At 31.1% G+C, this 19,344-nt stretch overlaps 1 protein-coding gene and 1 non-coding gene across 2 annotated transcripts; one reads left to right on the top strand and one right to left on the bottom strand.

The window, feature by feature from the left end:
* The first annotated feature begins 471 nt into the window (after positions 1–471).
* TRNAI-UAU lies at positions 472–545 on the top strand. The gene has a single exon. It is a non-coding gene; the product is annotated as a tRNA-Ile (tRNA).
* A 3,334-nt stretch (positions 546–3,879) lies between these two features.
* LOC110682124 (3-hydroxy-3-methylglutaryl-coenzyme A reductase-like) lies at positions 3,880–7,464 on the bottom strand. The gene is made up of 4 exons (XM_021858373.1): positions 6,329–7,464; positions 5,695–5,876; positions 5,228–5,574; positions 3,880–4,519 (listed from the first exon to the last, which is right to left on the bottom strand). The coding sequence occupies exons 1-4, from the start codon at positions 7,291–7,293 to the stop codon at positions 4,274–4,276; spliced, it is 1,740 nt and encodes a 579-aa protein (XP_021714065.1). The 5' UTR covers positions 7,294–7,464; the 3' UTR covers positions 3,880–4,273.
* Between the last annotated feature and the right edge of the window lie 11,880 nt (positions 7,465–19,344).

The following is a 19,344-nucleotide window of genomic DNA, read 5'->3' as shown; positions in this document are numbered from 1 at the left end:
TTTCTTATTGTACATTTATAGAATAATGTACATACACCGTAATAGAAGTGTCATATATTTTGTTCGGAGAAACTTTTTAATATTTTACTAGGTTGCTCCATCTAATTATAATTGCAAAACTTGCAATATTTATTGAATTGAGTTATACTGGTATAATTGTATACCTTAATAATTGTATTTTATGGAAAAGTTGCAATTAACACAATACAGTATAATCGAACAAAACATAAACTCCGTAAAAATGGCTATAATTCTGGTGAAACAGTACGGTATGGTTGGTGTAGGAGAGAGAAAAAGGCGAGAAAACATATGATGGGCTTTGCACTTTTGCAGGGGTTTTGCCAGACTTGGTTTTGTACCTTGGGAATCTGCTTGGGCTTGCGCATAAAGTCTTCCTTTTATAGTCCATTATAACAAAGCTGATAACAATATTATTTATATACAATTACTTTACTTAAGCACACAACAACAAGTCCCGTAGCTCAGTTGGTTAGAGCGTTGGTCTTATGAGCCGAAGGTCGCGGGTTCGAGCCCCGCCGGGACTATAATTTTATCTGAATTTTTTTTTAAAAAATATTTATCATTCTAATTGAAGCATCAAAATAAACCTTTGAAAGGACGTTGTACACAACTCAGAAATTTTTTAGTAGATGAGTGATGTGTCTTATATGTTTGAAACAAACAAATATAATTCATTATTGGTCTATTTTTCTATGTTAATTGTACTAGGAATTAAGGATTTAAAGCCCTTTGTTAGTATAGTTCACATCTAGTCATTTTATTATCGACTAGTACTTCATATACATTAGTCAAGAATTTATCAATGAAAGTGTTGTGTTATCAGTCTTACCATCATCTACTTAAAATTGTCTTATGCATCCTTGTCCCTCTTAAAATCCTTTTTCTATTTTAACGACCTTTCATGTGCAATACCTAACGTTTAGTTTATAGTCCTAGATCTTTCCTAGTAATTTTATATCATACCTATATGGCTATATTCAATTGGTTTTTTTAGATATATTACCCCTTTTTTTTTAATTTTTTATTTTACAACGGCCAAAGAAGGAGACTAGCTCCTAACAGACTCGAGATCACAAGATATATAAACAACAAGAGAGTTTAGCTCTCTTTACTAAACTACAGAATAACTATACCGGGGAGAGGTGGTACAACTGTCATAACTTGCCAAACAATATAAATACAAGGATTGACTAATTCCGTCATAAACGCTAGCCAAAAGGTGCTCAAAGTTTGTTCCTTTACAATTTTTGGACATGCACCTAGGATATACTACGATACACCTTACTCCGTACTATTGTAGTCTTCCTAACTTGTACAACTTTAGAATTCTTTGTGAATTAAGTGGAAAAGCCCATGATGTAACACATGATATTTTTGGGACCAAAAAAAAGCCCATGATGTAACACATGAATAAACTAAACACATGATATTTATGCGTTTTGGGAGCAAATGGCCCATGATGTAACACATGACTATTCGGACATACAACATACATGGTCGTATAAAAATTGGTAATTCGTATTGTTTTTGTTGTAGAATTGGTTAGTGTAAATTGGGTTTTCGTCTTGGCTTATTTCATGCGAGAAGAATTTGCATGGTGATCGCTGAAAAAGGATAACAATAGTGTCACACTTGCACAATTTTCCTTACTATACTCCATAATTTTAGGGGTAATTTCCTCTAATAAAATGCCTATATTTGTCATCTTCGAGATAATTGACTATGACTTTTACGTGTTTTGCTAAAACTTAAAAACATCATACGATAAATTTACATTTTTTTTAGCTGTCGTATATAATGTACACAAACTAAAGAATTTTCCCAAAATTGTAACTTCTTTATATAGTTATAAAATACTCGTACTAATCGTTTTACTCACAAATTGTGTGTGATTACCTATTTACCACGCTAATTTAAAGATAGTAGAGACTAAAAGAGCATACGTAATTAAGTTAGTTTAATATCAGTTGTCAAAAAATTAATTGCCGTTTTCATTGGCATTGATGAACACTAATGGGCCTTTTTCAGAATTGGTACTATCTTGCGTATTGCGAATAAGCAAGATCCTTCACAAGAGTTTGGGCAATAATTGACTTAATAATGGAGTAGTTAAATTGGGTACCTTCTTTAGTTCTCAAGTCAATGATAGTATCCATTCATTCATAAAACACATGGTTTACTTCTTTTGTTCCTTCACTTCAAAGAAGAAGAAATAAAGTCTTCTTTCGTCCCTAATTAATAATCCCTAATCAATGAAAGAGTTCATGTTAAAGAGTTGTTAGCTCATTATAATTGCACATGCATGTTTCTCAATATAGACACGAGTTTATTTATACATCATAATCGATCATATTTATAACTGAAGTTGATAGTTTGAAATTTTGACATCTTTTTTATTATTATATTATTTATGTATATATTAATTAGTGTAATAAACTAAGTCAAAATGAAGCATGTATTACCCTCTCTCTTTAATATATTTAGGTTTTTGTTTGCCCAATCATGGCCTCGTTCTCATGGGACTATAGTCTAGTTAAACATATTGACATATTATTCAATTCACGTCTGCAATATACAATTAAACTACATAGTTGAACAAAATTGTAATCAAAGTGACACAAAATGAGGGCCAATTGCGTAAATAGTTTTCTATATAAAATAATTGTAGCTTTGGTTATGAATGATTCCACCTTATTAAGTTTTAAAACTATTATTACCATAAAAAAGTACTTACCGAGTAGTTAGTTCCTAATAACCTTTGTAATGGTATAATTAGTATCACATTAGATAAATGATATAAGTAGTAACCTACTAAGTTTGTAGCTCCAATAGAATAATAATAATTTTTGTAAAAAATAAATAAAAACTCATAGATGGATCTAGCCTCTTCCATATGAATGATTCCACCCCACTAAGTGTATGCCTTTCTTTTGCCATCCAATGATAATTATAGATCAAGATTAGCGTCAAATTAGCATAAATAATCACATTTAGGCCCACATTAGGGACACCCTGGACAAAAAACTAATTATTGTGATTAAGCTCACTAATATGACAACTTCTAGCCAGAGAATCCCTGCTATAAATGTAACGTGATTAGCAAAACTTTATTGATTTCTTCCTTGTTTTTTTATTGAAACTTTTGATTCATGCTATCACACCGACTCCCCCAGCTAAGTAACAGCCAAGAGTTGAAGCCTTAAGATTGTTTTCCAATTAAGTCACAAAAACATCACTATTAGCATTGATATACAATTTGTAATGATTGTAGAATATGAATAGTAGTAGTTGTGCTTGTGCACCATCCTATCACTATTTTGGAATTCGTAGTCTCGTAAAATCGTATTTAAAGTCTCTCTGTCTAATTATACAACTCATGATAAACTTAAAGTCGGGAAAAAAAAGTTTAAAAACACTGGCATATGCCTTTCTATATATTCTCGTAAAGTCGTAATTTATTGGTGCTCACTTTTAAAATAGTCTTGTTAGATTATATCAATAGTCAATACATATGTTTGACACTTTTATATCAGCACGTCTAGTAGTGAAAGTGAATTATTAACCTTTTTAATAATTGCTCACCAATTAATGAAAATCGCTTTGAATTTGAACCATACAATAAGATACGTTATACAAGTATTACTGATATTATTTCGTTCAAATATATATTCATAATAATTTCTTGTTATATTCTAAAAGAAATAATTTGAATGAAATTAATAAATACTTTTAAAATTAAGAGTCCAATAGTAATAATGTAGAATAGACCAGAACAGAGTTGAGAATGAATGTTTATTACTATTTGAATCAGAATTTTCCCTGCCTTTAATGAATAGCAGGAAAGGAAGAATATACAGATAACAAAAATAGAGTAGTAATTAAATTAATTATAGACATTTCTTCTTATTTCTGAAACACATGCAAACTAAAAGTTCAAATAAAAGATGATGAACTATGCAGTAATCTGTCGAGAAAAAAAAAAAAAAAGAAAGAAAGAAAAAAGAAACCCAACACAAGCTTACATCCCTTCTCCCCATTTTACACAAATCTGCAAGAAGCAAGAAAAGAGAGAAGAGGAAACATCTCTAATCTATTACAAGGATTGCTAAAGCTATTGCTAAAGCTGATCACTCGCGGTCTCTCCTCCTTTCATTCTCTCTTTCCCATTTTTGACCTCTCAATGCGGTCTTTCTCACTGATCTTTCGGCTAGATCAGGAGGTTGAAGGTTCTGATAATGTCAAAGCAACCTTTTTAGGAAGAGGCAACTTTAGACATATCTCTACTTGATCGATTGTATTTCATGTGACTTCTAACAAGTTGCCCGGCTGCAATTGCAGACATCAAAGAGAGCTCCCCGGCAAGAACAGAACCGGCAACAACAGTGGCCAACAGTCTAGCGTTTCCTCCAGCAGTCTCCCTGTTTGCACCCTTGACTCCCAGCAAGTTAAGGCAAGCTGATTGAGAAGCTAGTTGGGTACCGCCTCCCACTGTTCCAACCTGATACCAGTAACAAATGGTAAGTATCAGGAAAGTTCCAAGGTAAATACATAACAACGATGCAAATTACCAAGAAATTTTTACCACAAAAATCGAAACGTGGTTCACTAAATTGAAATGGAAGGACCAAACCGACAGTACATTAATGGACCCATAGACACATGCAATGAAAATCTTGGTGTAGACCCGCAAAGATGCCACACAAAACTTTGATAGCACTAGCAAGTCGGCATTGTCACATGTGATGCAGTCTGGCAAACTCGAAAATTAACCACAACTAAACCAAACGTTCATACTTTTTACAAAGAATGTTGCCCTACCATCACTCAAATTCCACCCCAAACAAAAAAATCTTTTCAAGAAAGGTGGTCCTTTATGAGCACTAAAACTTGAATTCCACCGATACTCCAAAACATACAACTCAACTAATGGCGTGGCTTGCATCTAGACAAATCAAGCACATGAATAGTTTCACCTCATACGCGTTGAGTTTTACATCTTTAGAAATGACTGAAGTTTCAAATTTGGATTGGTGTAAAATCAATGGACCACCGTAGTTGAGTTTGGTGTAAAGTCATTTAATGAATATCCTTTAAATGTAATAGATAGAACCAATAGCAGAAAACCAACCAGAAATATCATAACGTTACATAGCTTAACAATATGCATAAAACAGACAGAAATGGATTCATGAAGCAGTTCAATTACCTCAATAGAGGGCATGCTAACAGAGATATGTAGATCCTTGCCGCCATTAACGGCTTCCATCATGGTAATACATTGAGAACTCTCAACATTTTGTGCCGGATCTTGACCAGTGGCAATGTAAATGGCAGACACGATGTTGGCGGCATGAGCATTGAATCCACCAAGTGATCCCGCCACAGCAGATCCAGTAAGATTCTTGAGCATGTTAAGCTCTACAAGGGAAGCTACATCGGTCTTAAGGACCTTCCTCACAATGTCTTCCTTGATGACAGCCTCACAAACAACAGATTTTCCTCTTCCTTCAATCCAGTTTACGGCAGCTGGCTTCTTGTCTGAGCAATAGTTTCCTATACATTTGCAAAAGGTTCTCAACTTAAGTTTTACTACTAAAGTTCCCTAAACAATTGTAAGTCTAACTAGTTGCGAAAAAACGATAATAATTCGTTGCGAAAAAATTATAAGCTCACCAGAGATGCCAATAACATCCATGTCAGGGAAATCACTCTGGAGATACTCCAACACATTCTGAACACCTTTGGAAACCATGTTCATTCCCATGGCATCACCAGTTCTGCAAGTAAACCTAACATACAAGTTCTTTCCAGCAATAGCACACTTAACCTCCTGAAGCCTTGCAAATCTACTTGACCTATTTTTACCCAACAAACAACACAAATATCAGCCCAAAGTTACAATCAAAGATCATCATATACAAAATTCAAAAAATTAATGATCCCATTTCCCAAAAATTGGCTAATAATCCCATAAAATGGAAATCACAAAGTTTAAATCTTTCTTCCATAATCTAAGGTTGGATTTAAAAATAAGGATATAGTAAAATAAAAATAAGATATTTTCCCATAATTTAATTGAAAATCCACAAAAACATCAACATCAGCATAGTCAACATTATTCAGAATTTACCATCAAAACAGTTTGAATTTCCTAAATAAATACGGAGTACTAGATAGCTAACCTATCAATCATTATCAGATGAAAAGCAACAAAATTTACCCAAAGAAAAAAAAAATGAACAAAGCAAAAACAAAATCAAAATCAAAATCCAAAAATCAAATTGAAATTGAAATTGAAAAGACTTACTTGTTGAAAACAAGAGAAATGGTCTCAAAATTAGCAGGATCTTCAAGAAAGAACTTAAGGTCAGCAGCTCTTCTAGCTGATCCAAACCTAACAACAGGAGCTCTAGTCATCCCATCCTTCAATATAACACTAGCTGCACCACCAGACATCATAATTGCCTTACACCCTCGATTTGTACTCGCAACCAAGCATCCCTCTGTCGTCGCCATCGGTACCGAAAACTCAATCCCATCTAGCAACAATGGCCCGGCAATTCCCACCGGAATCTGGATAAATCCAACCGGCATTTCGCAGCATTGTCCTAAAATCGATTCATAATCGAACCCGTCTAATGGCAACCCTACAATGGATCGTCCTGTTGTCCTCTGAAGCGCTTCTCTCCTAATCTTCGCAGCTCGGAAACAATCACCAAGCTTCGATTCCAATGAATACGAAGGGGTTGAACCTTTAACAACAGATTGAACAATTTCTTCGTCTTCTGGGGTAAGATCTAGGGTTTTGGGTAATTGATGAACCTCCAATTTTTTCTCGGGTAAAGAGATTGGAATTCCGCAAGGAATTCGCTTATCCTCTTTGAGAATCTGCTGTTCATTACTCACTCCTTCAATAACTTCCTCATCATCATCATAAGATGATCTGGGTGAAATAAACGATTGAACAAAATCGATTCCGAAGAACCCTAGAAGGTAAATGAATGAAGCTAAGAAAGCAACAATAGCAGAAATCTCGGAAAGAGAAACAACATGAAGAGGGGTAGAATTTCTGATCTTCTCCCTCCATCGTTGAAGAAGAAAGTAAACAACCCCAAAAAATAGGGTCAGAAAAACGCCATTAGTGATGTAAAGAGGAAGAGGTAAAGCGTCGGAAGCTTTTGGCGACTCGTCTCCGGCGAAAGTTTTCCGGCGAAGTTGTTTCAAATTCGCCGACGCCGGTGGCAGTGGTGGTTGTCGTCGCCGAACATCCATCACCGGGAAATTAAAAGGAGCGAGAAAAGGGTAAAATTGGAAAAGTGGGGGTTGAGGAAGTTAGAGAATATACTACGTATGTGTTTATTTATTTATTTTGATTTAGAAATAAGAAGGAAAATTAAAAAAAAGGAGAAATGAGTTTAGTCATTTAGTTTGGGGGAAGACAGAGAAAAAGGGGGAGAATTTATAGGGGTTTATGGGTGGAGGAAGAACGAGGGAGAAGGGGGAAGTGGCACGTGAGACTCGAGGGTGGTAATATTGTGCCAATTGTTAATGTTGTATTTTTTGCACGTGCTTAGTAGTGTGTATAATAACTAAATTGGTCCATCAATTCTTCAAAAAAAAAAAAAAATTATTGGTCCATTAATGTGATGATAGTCATGGTACTATGGTAGTGTGAATTCAAATTTGTTTAACTAAATCATTTTTGAGATTTTTTTTTAATTTTATATATAACTCCGGTTTTTGAAAGTCCGACTCACTATTCATAAGGTCAAAATAAATTTTTTTTGACCACATTCTATGACCTATACAACATACCGTAGTAAATGAATTAGTATATGAAATCTTACTAGATTCTACTTATTATAAAATTTTCAAATGTGAAATTTTGATAATTTTTACTTATACCTAGTCGAAGATATTCATTGGAGACCACGCAAATGCAAAGTGAGTCGAACTTTCGGGAACGGAGGGAGTATATGTGTTGAAGACATGGTTGAAATGCATTAATTAACCGATTAAACCTACTTTCTGGTATAACCAATGATAACTTTAATTGTTGATGACTTTAACCTAAAAGAAATTGATATTTGCAAATAAACTAAACATTGAAATAATTCTAACAATTAATTACATGCATGAGCGACCATGCATGACTACGTTTAATCATATGTGTAATTCGATAAAAAGTGATGGGTATGACCGTATGAAACAACCATATAAAAGATGAGATAAAGAATTGTACAATGGTTGCAATTTTAATTTTTTATTGATGGAGATTTTTATTTTATTTGATTTGATGTGATATGTTGTAAATTAATTGATTACGCGTCCCTATTCCCTTCCACTCCATCTAATTTAAAGATGAACAATAATATGAATTGAAGTATTACATTTTGCAAGGGATGAACAATATATTCAGTATTATTATCTTTTAAAAGAAGAAAAAGCACATTTCCTCTCTACTTCTTACACATATACATGTTCCATCTGTCTTAATTAGCTTCTTCCTTCCATTTCCATTTCCATTATCATTTTTCTTTTATTTTCATCTCTTTTAATAAAAAAATGTATTAAACTTGATTTACACATGTGTTTTCCCTTGAAAACATACTACATACTTCTCATAATATACGAGTATTTAAAAAATAAAAATAAAAAATTCTAGTCAAACCATATATATATAAAACATAATTTTTTATATATGATACTTTGTCCTCTTGGATCTTATTAAACTATTCTTATTATTAATGTATTATTGATATTGTTTCTAATTTTTCATTGATTAACAACAAATTATACTAATCTACATTTTAGCTAGGAACCCCCACCTTATTACTTCAAACCCCAAGTTTTGCATTTTTCAATGTTTAAAGAGTAATATACAACAAAAGTAAAAAAATTATAGGAACCCCCACCTTTAAAAACCATTCTTTGATAAATTCTAATCCCCACATCTTAAAGATATAATTATAAATTGAATCTTATTACTAAGAAAGTCAAGTCTTAACTTAAATTACTTGATAGTTGATACTATATTACTATATATCTTATAATTAATTAGTCCAAACTCTCCAACGTTTATGTGCTACTTGGTGCAACTGAAATCTAAGCTCCAAGAAAAAAATTACCATGCACGTACACCAACTATGACAAAATTTCCATGCACACCAAATATGACAAAAATATGACAAAACTTCAGTTTTTGTCAATTTGTTATGGCAAGAAGATGATACGAGTAGTTATATATGGAAAAATACAAGTTAATCTGCCAAATAAACAAATTTTTGTTAATCTGATGTCATTTTTGTAAATATATTGAAAAATCAGGGTCATTTATTCAGTATTTTTGATGAGCTGTCCAATTACTGTTTACAACTTGTTTTTACTGTTTGGTGAGGAAATTACACATATACCCATCAACTAGTATATGAAAAGACGCATCATGCATATACCCCTCCAAAATATATTGTCATAGAATAATAACGAATTATACAGGCCTTTGGTCATGCCAGCAGCCCGCGCCTACAAATCTACAATGCGCAATATAATCAAAAGTTGAAATTTTAACTTTCAATTTGTAACAACTAAGAGTAGTATACTTTTACCATATTTTTGTTTTAAATTACTCTGTAAAGAGTAGTTTTCTATGGAGTATATAATATATTAAATTACTATGTCGTACCATCTCAATTGTTCTAAATTCTTCCCTATTTTATTTTATTTGAATTCAAGTTTTGCTCTTTACTTTATCCTTTTCGTGACATCATTGATTCAATTTTTTTGCTATCTCTTACTATAAACCCTAATAATCTAGCTAAGCCACCATGAAAGACATAATCGTATTTCTTCTATTTTTTTAATATTGCAACATTTGCACTAATGCATTATTTAAGTTATACTACTTTGATCTCTTTAAACTACATACGAGTATATTATGAAACATACGTAAGCAAGGAAAATTAAAATTATGTGGAGTTTTGTTAAATTTGTCTCAATATATCTTATCAACTATCTTATAATTATTTAAGTTTTACCATTATATAAAATAGAGTACTTAATATTTATGTTATGCTTTGAAAAATGTAACCTCTTTTGATTGCAATATTTATCAAACGAAAGAAGTTTAAAATGATACTTCATACGAAGTAGGTTACTTCTTTTAATTGTCAAAAGAATTATATATTATACTCCAATATATCTACACTAGTACTAGTATACACTGTAGAAATATAAATTTTGTGGTGGGATCGATTACGAGATTATTTGGATCATGGTTGGTGATGTTCTAAAGTTAAGGGCGGAAGAAATAGTGAACTAGTGAAGCGCACTTTGTTGGAAATTAGACGTTTAGACATGAGAAGATTCAAGACGGACTTCTTTCGAAAATAAATAAAAAAAAAAAAAAAAAAAACAGACAAGTTAAATAAACATAGAAAGTTGTAAAAATATATATATAAATATAAAAAGACAAAGACATCATAGTCTCGTCCTCTTTCCTTTTTAACGACTAGAACCGTTGCATATAGACATTATACGAGTAGTTGATTCATAAACTCAAGATCATACAGTCACACTACAATGAACTACTGTATAATTGGACTCCAATGGTCTTGTCACAATATAATGGTAAACTCCATAAAATGACACATCTTATGGTATAAAAATTGTCATATTATGGTAAACATATGCTCATAAAATACAAAGTAGTTTATAGACTCATAAAATAAAGAACCTGTACATATAAGTAGAATTTGTGTAATAATCATGAATAAAGTATAATACTGGTAATTTAAATGTATGAGTACATTTTAAGAGACTTCATAATAAATACGGATTATTAGTAAGAATTCTTGTGTATATACTCTAAGGATCAGTTATATTTGTTAATGAGAGAATAATTTTTTAGCAAGTACGTACGGAATAGATTAGAGATTATTGTTTAATTTGATTGATGTGAGTATTTTAATTTTAAGTTGAAGCATTTCACCAGGTTTTTGTTGCACTACAAAATAACCTAAATGCAGAAATTAATTAATGATATAAAAATAATAAATTGACTGAAATACCCTTTTTCAAAATGAAAAAACTGATTTGCCATTTCACCCGGTTTTTTGTTTTTACATTTTTTATTTTGCAATTCATTATATTTGCCAATTTTTTTCATTTCATTCACCTTTTTTTTTTTTTTTTTTTTTTTTTTTTGCAATTTATTTCATTCCACCATTTCCCTTAAATTCTTCAATTTGAGCCCTAGAGACAAAGAAGTCGTTCACCGCTCATAAATCATCCGGTCTTAGGTTTTTTTTCATTTAATTTTTTAGTTGAATTGTTATAATTTTTCATTATAATTACCCCGACTTTGTTTTTCGGGGGTACTAGAGACCCCCGAAAATCTTAGCCGGGGGGTACTGAAGACCCCGGAAATCATAGCCGGGGGCTATTGGAGACCCCCGGAAATCCTAGCCGGGGGGTACTTGAGACCCCCGGAAATTGTATAAGGGGATGCTAGAGACCTTCAAAAATCTTAGCCGTATAAGATGGAAATTTTATGTTGTTCGATTGTTCATCTATTACAGCACATAATTTTCATACCTCAGAAAAATATCGTAGTAAACTTCATTATTGTCTAGGAATTTGTATAGTATTGAATACTCCGTATTAAATAGGATACAAGATTGAATACGTTAGAATATGGTTGTAAATTAAACAGTTGAGATGATTATAAAGTTAGGAGTATACAGGATTTAATTTTAATCATTTAAAAAAAGTGTAAAGGATTAAGTTAAAACAAGGACAAAATTGGAATATAATTTTTTTTTTAAAAATAACTTATTCTGCATTTAGGTAAAATTGTCCTGCATTTAGTACTCCCCTTAGTAAAATACAGATTATTAGTAAGAATTCTTGTGTATATAATCTAAGGATCAGTTATATTAGTTTATGAGAGAATAATTTTTTAGCAAGTACGTACGGAATCGATTAGAGATTATTGTTTAATTTGATTGATGTGAGTATTTTAATTTTAAGTTGAAGCATTTATCATCTATCCCTTATGAAGTTGAATTTCCATGTTCTTCACCCAAACAATATAATTTAATTCATGTGAATTGAAGTGAAGATTTATAAAGTAAAATATGTTGACGAAAATGACGACTATAATAATATTTCTTGATTAAATTATGATGCACGGATTATATATAATAAGAATATAATGTTTGTTTATATGAAATTTTACGTTACATATTATGTACATGTATCTTGTATTGTTGTTAATACGTGTTTGGTTGTCACAAGATACAAGACTAACAAGAGGAATTAAAATGTTTATTTAGATCCTAACAAGCAAGTATAATAACTCCATATTAAAGATTAGAGTTTCATATGCTATATGGGTAATCTCTTTACTACTCAATGGTTGGGGGTTACATGCCCTAATCTCTTCCTCCAACAACCAAGGGTATAAAGACACATGGTCAAAGAAGCAAACTCGCTAATTAATTATCATTTGAACTATACTTCATATAAAAACAATCTATTGCAATCGATAAACAAATACCGGCATTACACTCAAGAATATCTTGAAAATTATATCAATAAAATATATGATGATTTAAGCAGGCATTTTGGACTCTATATTATTATTGTATGTATATTTAATTAAATGTGTCCTAAAATCCTTAATATATAATGTTTATGCAATTTACGTTTAATTAGTGGACAAAAGGAAGCCTATTTACTACGAAATATAATACATTAGTATTATGCATTATTCATATAAAATTATATATCCCAACAATAAATAAAATTATAAATTATATATAAGTAATACAAGTATACGGAGTACATGGTTCCACACGCTTACGTTATATGGCGGGAAATATTCTTGTAGATTTTGTAGTTGATCAAATATCAAAAACACGTCTATAGAGTAGTGTGTCATTTTCAGCAACTCATTACATATCTGCCAAAGCTGATTAATGGTTAACCACCATATTTTGGCTTAATATTCATATCGGATTTACCATGTCTTAAGGATTTAGGGAGCAATTAATTAAGTAATTAAATGATGCACATCAAATCATATAATTACATAAACACAAATATATACTACAGAGTACATACGAGTATTAATCCTTATGATGCAAGCGTTATATTTTCATGAGATGTTCTTCGTTTGTGTGCGATTGTTTGTCCCATTTGTCGTTTTATATAGTTCTGCTCCGGATATGTTTAGTTACCTATTTAAATATTTTTAGCTACACTTATACACACGGAGGTATTAAAGCAAAATCTTGAATAAGACAGTTTCACAATTTAATTAATTTATTCTATCATTAACAACATACGGAGTAGCAATTAATATATCACGCAGGATTTAATTTCAAACTAGTGAGTAGCCTGAGCGTTGTTCCATGATACTACTTTTTATCGTTGTGTAACTGTTAATTTTTAAAAGCATTTAATAGTATGCATGTAGTATATATTTTCAATTCTTTATTGTATGATACTATTTAGTGTGCAACATTAAAGCATAATTGGCTATTAGCCTAGTTGGTTAAACAATAACACCTCTTCCAAAAGGTCAAATATTCGAACCTTCTCATCCATATATTATTCTTAATATAGCTGATAATAAGGAGATAGAAGTTGAGTTAATGACATGACGTAGTGAGGGCGTCTACGTGGCATAGAGACGTTTTTAGAAACGTCTTTTATTTAATATATTAGTTTAGATATATTGTAATTAAAAATAGGCGGCTAAAGTAACACGAAGTATAGTTTTGGTTTATTCTTAATGTACTATATGGTTTGAAAAATGTCTCATAGAAACTTCCTCTTACTTGCTTAGTCACATACACTACATTGACATACACAAGGAAATGTAGACAAATTTAGATGGAAATTTGTTCATATCTAATTTGTAGGTATTGTCGTGTCCAAACTTAGTAAATTTTCTATTAGTAGAATAAGAAAATTCTATTTGTAGAACTAGAAAATTCATAAAAATCAAACTCTATATATAGCATACATCATCGTATAGTAATCACACCATTAACATCATCGTAAATTCGTAATCGCACTAATGTGTTCACCAAAATATAGTGCATAATAATCAAACATTAAACAAATTGATGGCTTTTTCTTAGATATCTAATGTAAGTTAATGATTTTTCATAAGAGAAAGTTGGTCAAAATTCAAAATCATGTGGCGAAGGCTAGAAATTTGATTGACAAAGTGCAATGGTATCACTATACTAAAGAAGAGTCAAATAGTAGTGACGAAAATAAGTATGAATCAATAGTGTACTTATATAGTAGAAAATATTCTATAAACCCTTAAAAGTAGAAACTAAAGGAAAATGGAACCAATACAATGGCTTAGAGATTAGATTAGATTTGTGTTAAATATCAATTGATGACTAAAATTTTGTTGCAATTATTCAAGATGGTACAAATATTTTTGTCTTACTAGTCATCATCACTTGCTAATCTACTTGCATTGTTGCATGATAGTCAGAGAGTGTGCTTAGAACAAGTCTTGTAAAGTTATGAGTAACGTTCAATTTTGATTGCTTATAGTTTAGATAAACTTGGCTCTTCGATCTTATGAGGATAAGAGAGTTATTAGAGAGTGTGGTTCGAAGAAAGTCCCTAAAGAAAAAGTCTCTATTATTATAAACGACGATTTGAATATTAGTTGTAGATCAATCATCTAGCTATCTAGGCAGCGTGTAAATGAATTGATGTTACATGAACTACTCATGAGTAGTGAATGAACGAGATCAGTCTTGGAGCAAAAAATCTATGGCCGAGTTTGAGTTAATAACTCGAACAACATATAACTTCATGTTTGATTCGATTAATGTTGATGAACAACATCTCGTTTAAGTTTGTTGTAATTTGTAATTAAGGTTGTTTATGTTTGATTATAACTTGATTTAAATATCGTTCAAACTAGGAATATAGTAACTGATGATTTAATTTATAAATTAGCATCTATTTTAGTATCCATGTTCCTTACTTATGAATGAAAATTTGTCTAAGTAAATTAAATAGATGATCAGGGTACTTAAGAATAATTGATTTTATTTAGCTCCATTTAAACTCAATCAAACTCAAGCTCAAATTTAAAATGCAACTGATGAGCATGTATGTGAACAAAGCTCAAATAAACCAAATTTTAACGAGTCAAGTTCAAATAAGAATTTTTGCTCGAGCAATTTCAAATTAACTAAAACTCGGCCAAACTCGATTCTTGTAAAGCCTCGATTTATCTTTGCTCCTTGTCCCAACCATTACCTTTCCCTCCTTGCCTTCTCTATTATCCTATAGACACCAATTGCATCACCACCACCACCACCGCCGCACCTCTTTCTATACCACCTTGCCACCAATTTTGCGTCAAATGTGTTGTTCTCCTACTCACTTTATTTGACCTAATATGTGTTTTTCTTTTTAAGGGTAATTAAGCTATTTTTTTAATTAACGAAATGCTTGTCATTGTTATTTTACCTCTATAACATTTTATCTAAATCTATGCGGATTATTGACTTAACATTTGAGCTTATGGCCTTTTTCCCTATACCATATCTTTTACGGCATTGGTTTCAAATCTTAATGTTGATTTTCTTCAATTATTAATAATAACAATAAAAAAATAATAATCTTGATATTGATTCTTGTTGTTTTCACATATATTTCAATTGATTTTTGATGTCTATTTGATTTCCTTTGTATTTTAATTTTATTTTTGACATTAGCCAAATTAAATTGATACTCCATTATTATCACTATTAGGTCTAATATTCAATGATGATCAAATTCGGAATATTATTATGATGTAATAATCCCGTAAATTCGTACTGAAATAACAATGAGCGAATTAGCGTGTTGATTATGACATACTGTATACTCGATTTCTATTTGAAAAATCAAAATTCATTTGGAGCTTCTAATCACAATTGTCCTTTTTTTTCCTTAAAAAAATAAAATTTATTGCTAATTATAGTTTTGACCAGTACGATTACATCTTTCACGATTTTTATGCAGTTTCCTGTTTTTCTTAGTAGTTTAGTGACAAAATTCACGTTTTCCTCAATACCCTCGAACTGATTTGGACATGTACATACCACTTTGTAAAAATGACATGAAAGATATCTCAAGTTTCATGTTTTACGTGGTCCAGAAATGTTTGGAAATAATACGTGATTGAGATATTCTTGAAAACATATACGGAATACAGTACCAATTATTCAACACGCTATCAATTAATGACAATGCTATGTACTACCTCCGATCCAAATTCCTCGCAACTTTGAAATATTTTATATCTCATAAATAATACCTCAAAGATGCGAGTAATTTGGACCGGAGGTAGTATGTTATGATATAAGTTAGACGAGTAGATCGAATCCTCTCCTTCATTTGTAATTTGCAATGTCTTAGTGAATTAAGACTTCACTAAATTTAATTAAAAACTATTAATTAAACATAATGTTATAATATGGCGGTACATCTCAACCTCCTTGCCATATGAAGAATATTGATATTAATATATGATAAATTTTACATCAATACTAATTAACATGTAACAATTTAAATTATGGTAAGTGTTTGATTATGACTGATCAAATTTATGGATGATAGATTAAGCAAGCGATAGAGTACATGGAGTGATTCGATGCGATATGCTTTTATTATCATACATTTGAATTAGAATATGCTACGTATCTATTAGGTTATGATTAGATCATCAAGGTCCCAATTCTAACCCATTTTTTAATAGAATTAATTATAGATGATCCAAATGTAGGTTTAATGCCAATGACTAATAACAATCACGTAGTAGAATACATTATACTTGACATTAATTAAAATTTATACTTTGATATAAAAATTAGCGGCGTGGCACATCACTGACACCTATGCTACAAGGAAGTAGCCCCTTGTTATTGCCCTAGGATGCTCGACGTCACACTATTTTTTTTGTATTCTCAATAAATAGGATTTGATCTCAGGTATTGAATATCATCCATACACCGATGTATAAGACTTTAACTAACTATAATAGTTAACATTCATAGTTCCACATTATTTTTAATGGTAATTTCTCACTATTTATTATTATTATTATTAAAGTTATTGATATTTTTCATTTAAAGAAATTAGAGTTGTTTATGTGGAGTAGTTAATTAAGTCCTAAGGTTGCGAAACAAAAACCTTGGAATTATATATTCCCCCTGTTTCATAATTAGAAGCCTAAGGTTGTGAGTAATAAATATAAGGCTTCTAATTATGAAACGGATGGAGTACTTTATATAAGAAATATAGCGTTTACTTAAGAGCCCTCAATGAGCGAATTTTAGGTCAAATATGAAATATGCTTAATGATGGCTATTAGAAAATGATTATACTAACTTAAACTTATAATTAAGCTACTTAAAAATATACTTAAACTCAACATGATCTAGAGAATCTAGATATTATAATTGAGGGAATCTTGGATCTGTAGGCAGAGAAATGTTGATGACTAACAGCCAAGTGTCCGGTGCAACAAGTAGATCTTCAAATAAGTAGTAATGTGTCGTAAGTCGTAACCTGTGTTATGTTACAGTCTTTGATTTTTGGTCTGCATCGACTACATACATGTGCTGTGCTTGGACGGTAGCATCATATAGTAAATTCCAAATTGAATTGAAATAGAGGAAAGATAAACTGAATGATTCCTTTGGTACGGAGTAACTTTTTTTTTAAAAAATAATTTGGGAGTTTTAATTGAGCGTTTTTTTATTATATTATACTCTCGTAATTTCAAATTTTAAGTATGAGAACTAGTGAGATCTTGACATAGCGACAAAGATTTAAGGGTTGTGTATGATATAGTCTCATATGTGATAAGGGATACCGTTGTAAGTCTTGTAACTCATTCGGATTCAAGTATAAGAAGGTTTAAATCCTTTTTGAGAGTTTTTAATTTACAACCTAATGTTTTAGTTTACATCCCCATTCTTCACTAATCACTACATCAAGTTACCAACCTAATGTTGCCATCCTTTTGAAAACATTAATAAAAAGTACCTTTGTAGAATTTGTTATATACACCCAAGTATATCGTACATCCAAGGTTAGTTTTTGCTCTTCATTTGATGATTAAATGAAAAATAATCATCAAAATAAGTATAAAATACCAATGGGTGTACGGTACAACCGATTGTATATAACAATATCGTAATCCTGTATTAAAGTGATCTATTTAATGAAAATATTATTTCGGAACAAAAATGTTTTTGAATATGATTTGAATAGGATACGGTGAGATAAAAAAAAAAAAAAAAAAAAAAAAAAAAAAAGTATAAAGATGTGCAACCATAACCTAGATAGTACAGCGTTGAAAAATTAGTGGTATATGTTGATCCGAAACAGTATTTAATACTTCCTCTACCACAAATTGCCCATCTAAAAGTAATTAGTGGGGTAAACATGCTCCTTCAATGATTCTCAAGCATTAATATGGTGAAAGAGTGAGACAAAAAAACGCTAGAAAAATGATTGGGATTTTGATATAGTTCTGTAATACTTCTTCTATTCTATTTTAGTTGTAACGTTTTAAAATTTTACGTTAATAACATATTACTTCGACGATTATATCTTTCATATTTACAAATAAAAGTTATACAATCTTTCATCATTTATATACGAAGTTAATATAAATTGCCAAAGATAATCAAAGTAAAGTATGTTAAGCAGTATAAAAATTCAAATCGCGGCAATGGCGGTATGGTATGACAAAGGTCTAATGTAGAGCATAGACAGCAAGCAGTGGGACGAACAGTGTCATATTTTAATGTTATTAAGGTTCTAGTTATAGCTAGTATATGCCATTTGGAATGTAGTTATAATACAAAGACAAAATGATTAACGCAGCTGATAACTCATAACAGTGGTTTCAACCATAATCAAAGGGCCATATGAACTTGGGAAAGGTACTTGCTCAATTACTCATTTCAATTATTTCAAAGGTTGAATTTTCATGTGTGTTTTGAGCTGTCAGTATTGTTACAATGCAACTCAGCAACCTGGAGATAAGTACGACGAAAATGGCATAATAGCCATAGTTGCCAGCACTGGGGAAGTGGGGATCATGTTTGGGATATAATCATAAAGCCATTACGTAACAACTAGTCTTTGATGACACATAGTAGGGTATAATCAAGAACGAAAAAGAATCAAAAGAAAATTTCTATGCATATGTAGCCAGCTCTACAGTCCAATCAATTAAAAGTTCAAAACAAACGACAGAGAGTTCAAGAATACATTTAGCAA

This window comes from Chenopodium quinoa, unplaced genomic scaffold (genome assembly GCF_001683475.1).
Source record: "Chenopodium quinoa cultivar QQ74 unplaced genomic scaffold, ASM168347v1, whole genome shotgun sequence".
Lineage (NCBI taxonomy): Eukaryota > Viridiplantae > Streptophyta > Magnoliopsida > Caryophyllales > Amaranthaceae > Chenopodium > Chenopodium quinoa.
This window is presented reverse-complemented; position numbering and strand designations above follow the sequence as displayed.